Here is a 2,500-nt window from a genome sequence, read left to right on the forward strand (position 1 = left end):
TTGTGGGTTTCTCATGGCTAGCTTTGTTGAAAGGCAAGCAAATTTCATGGCGTTTTGTCTTTTCCCAGCCTACCTGATCAAGGATTCGGTGCAAGCAGCATGCTGACACCGTTTGCCTCCACGCCATCACCCGAACGCCACGCCGACGAGTCGTTCACAAACAACGGCTCGCTCAACCTGGACTACGATGCGCCACAGTACGCCGGTCTTGACGAGAGCGGACGTCCTACACTCGATTGTAAGAACCAATGACAACCAAGCGTGAAGGAGTTTTCCTCTGGTTATCGTGATCCTTGGCTTTCCTTTGTTCCAGCGATGAGCATCCTCGATGAAGATCTCCAGCTACCGCCCGCCCCGAAAGCTTCGAAAACGTACGAAGAGTTACGGCGACAGAATCGCGAGGAGTACGCGAAGCGCCACCAGCAAACGTACCGCCCGGCCACCGTCCTCGAGGATAGTCCTCCGATTCGGCGAGACCCGGCGGCGGATCGTAGAACGACCCCCGATGAACCACCGGCAAGCCCACCTGGCGTCAAGAACAAGTACGGTGACTCTTGGTCACAATAGAAGGATTGTCTTGCATTTCTGTGTGTTGTTAGTGTTCGAGAGAGAGCAAAAAGTAGTTAAATATTGCACATAACCCCCGTTGCGCACAATAAAAAGGGCTTAATCGAACACTTTGTAGCAGATTTTATTCGTGCAGTTCATAGGCCACACCGTAAGGTGATGTGAGGTGATAGGGACGCGTTCGCGTTCTTCCATCCGACCAGGGATAAATGCTGCAAATGCACTGTTGTGATGCGTATCGGTGATTGTAGATTCTCGAGCACAGATCAGTTGCACGGATCATCAGTTGTCCGCAATTTTGGAAACCTCGTACAGGTAGGCACCGAGCAGCTTTGTCTGTTGCGAATGCGAAACAAGTTAAATTTCATTATCGAATCCCCTTTTGCGGATCAAACTTACCCCCTCGATGTAGTTGCGAACATCGATCTTCTCGTTCTGCGAGTGTGCCCCATCATCCGAAGCTCCCATCGGCAGCAACAGCACATTCTTTCCCGTCGTTTGCTGCAGCGTTAGCGTGACCGGAATAGAACCACCTTCACGCGTCATATCCGGATCCACGTGGTACACGTGCTTGGTGGCCGTACGGGCGGCTTGATAGTGCGGATGATTCGGATCCTCCGTCCAGGGCTTTCCACCGTGAGCCATTCGTACCGCAAAGTTGTTTGGCGAGCCCCGTTCGGCCCACTTGGCCGTCAAATACTCGGACACGTAACGCTCGGTCAGTTCGGGCGTTTGGTTTGGCACAATGCGAATCGAAAACTTGCCAATCACCTTCTTCGGGATGACCGTTTTCTGTCCCGGCTCATAGAACGCTCCCTCGATACCGTGGATAGAGAGGCTTGGCTGTCTCCAACGGTGCATCAAGATCTTCGTCTTGTCCTCCTTGTGCATCAGCTTACGGGCGCCGAGCTCCTGCCGGTAACTACCGACATCGAAATGGATCGCATCGTAGATGGCCTGCTCGTTGTCAAGCAACGGTGCTACCTCTTTGTAGATGTTCGGTATCTGTATACGACCCTCGCGATCGGCCAGCGTGCCCAGCAGGTAGACTAGATCGTTCATCGCCTCATACACGGTACCACCGAACACACCACTGTGCAGATCCTTTGCCGCGCAGCTCACCTCCACCTCGAAATAGCAGATACCTCGCAGACCGTACGTAATGCAGGGTTTATCCGTACCGAGCCAATAGTTATCGGAGATGCAGACGTAATCGATATCGGACAAGAAGTCCTTCTGGCGAGCGTACAGCAACTCGTCCAGTCCTTCGCTGCCCGATTCTTCCATGCCCTCGAACACAAACTTCAGGTTAACCGGCAGTGGTTCACCGATCGCCTGGAAACCTTCGATGGCGTGCAACCAACCCAACACCGGGCCCTTATCATCGCTCGATCCACGGCCGAACAGTTTGCCATCCTTCTCCGTCAGCACGAACGGTTCCGTTGCCCAGCCATCCTCCAGAATCGCCGGCTGCACATCCAGATGACCGTACAGGCAGACCGTTTTCTTCGCGGGATCCTGAAAGGGAGAGTATAGTGTGGCAATCAGTCTCAATTGGAATTAGATGACAATGGATGATAACAGCAGCGCAGCGATAAGATTCAAATCCCATTCCCAAGTGAGTACCTCTTGTGTACATCCATTGATTGTCTATTAACATGAACAGTGCTCCTGCGTTTAAAGCTAAGCAACCCTCTGGAGAGCCTCTCTGCTTGTGGCTTGGCTGCGTGAGGATGCAACCATAATTATTGAATCTAAGGCTTTGGCTGAGGAGGATCCGTCGGCCGCTTATCACCAACCAGCGCCAAAGCCACGGTTTATCTCATTCGCATGCGAGTGCCGCAAACAAAAATAAGACTACTATCAAACACTACTCTTCCACTCCTGATAAAATGAAGCGCTGGCCGAGGCCACAACAACCGCTGCTGCTGTT

General features: G+C 52.5%; 2 protein-coding genes across 2 annotated transcripts in view; one reads left to right on the forward strand and one right to left on the reverse strand.

Annotated features, from left to right (window-relative positions):
• Nucleotides 1–675, forward strand: part of LOC126574925 (OCIA domain-containing protein 1) — a 1,269-nt gene extending 594 nt beyond the window's left edge. The window contains exons 3-5 of the mRNA XM_050235342.1: nucleotides 1–2; nucleotides 69–238; nucleotides 314–675. The exon at nucleotides 1–2 is cut by the window's left edge and continues 177 nt beyond it. Coding sequence (XP_050091299.1) covers nucleotides 1–2; nucleotides 69–238; nucleotides 314–567 — 426 coding nt within the window. The 3' untranslated portion in view covers nucleotides 568–675. The remainder of the gene's footprint in view (nucleotides 3–68; nucleotides 239–313) is intronic.
• LOC126574924 (cytosolic non-specific dipeptidase) overlaps nucleotides 674–2,500 on the reverse strand; it is a 2,770-nt gene continuing 943 nt past the window's right edge. The window contains exons 3-4 of the mRNA XM_050235341.1: nucleotides 967–2,085; nucleotides 674–903 (exon numbers count right to left, since the gene is read on the reverse strand). Coding sequence (XP_050091298.1) covers nucleotides 850–903; nucleotides 967–2,085 — 1,173 coding nt within the window. The 3' untranslated portion in view covers nucleotides 674–849. The remainder of the gene's footprint in view (nucleotides 904–966; nucleotides 2,086–2,500) is intronic.

The sequence above is a fragment of the Anopheles aquasalis genome, chromosome 3 (assembly GCF_943734665.1).
Source record: "Anopheles aquasalis chromosome 3, idAnoAquaMG_Q_19, whole genome shotgun sequence".
Taxonomy (NCBI): Eukaryota; Metazoa; Arthropoda; class Insecta; order Diptera; family Culicidae; genus Anopheles; species Anopheles aquasalis.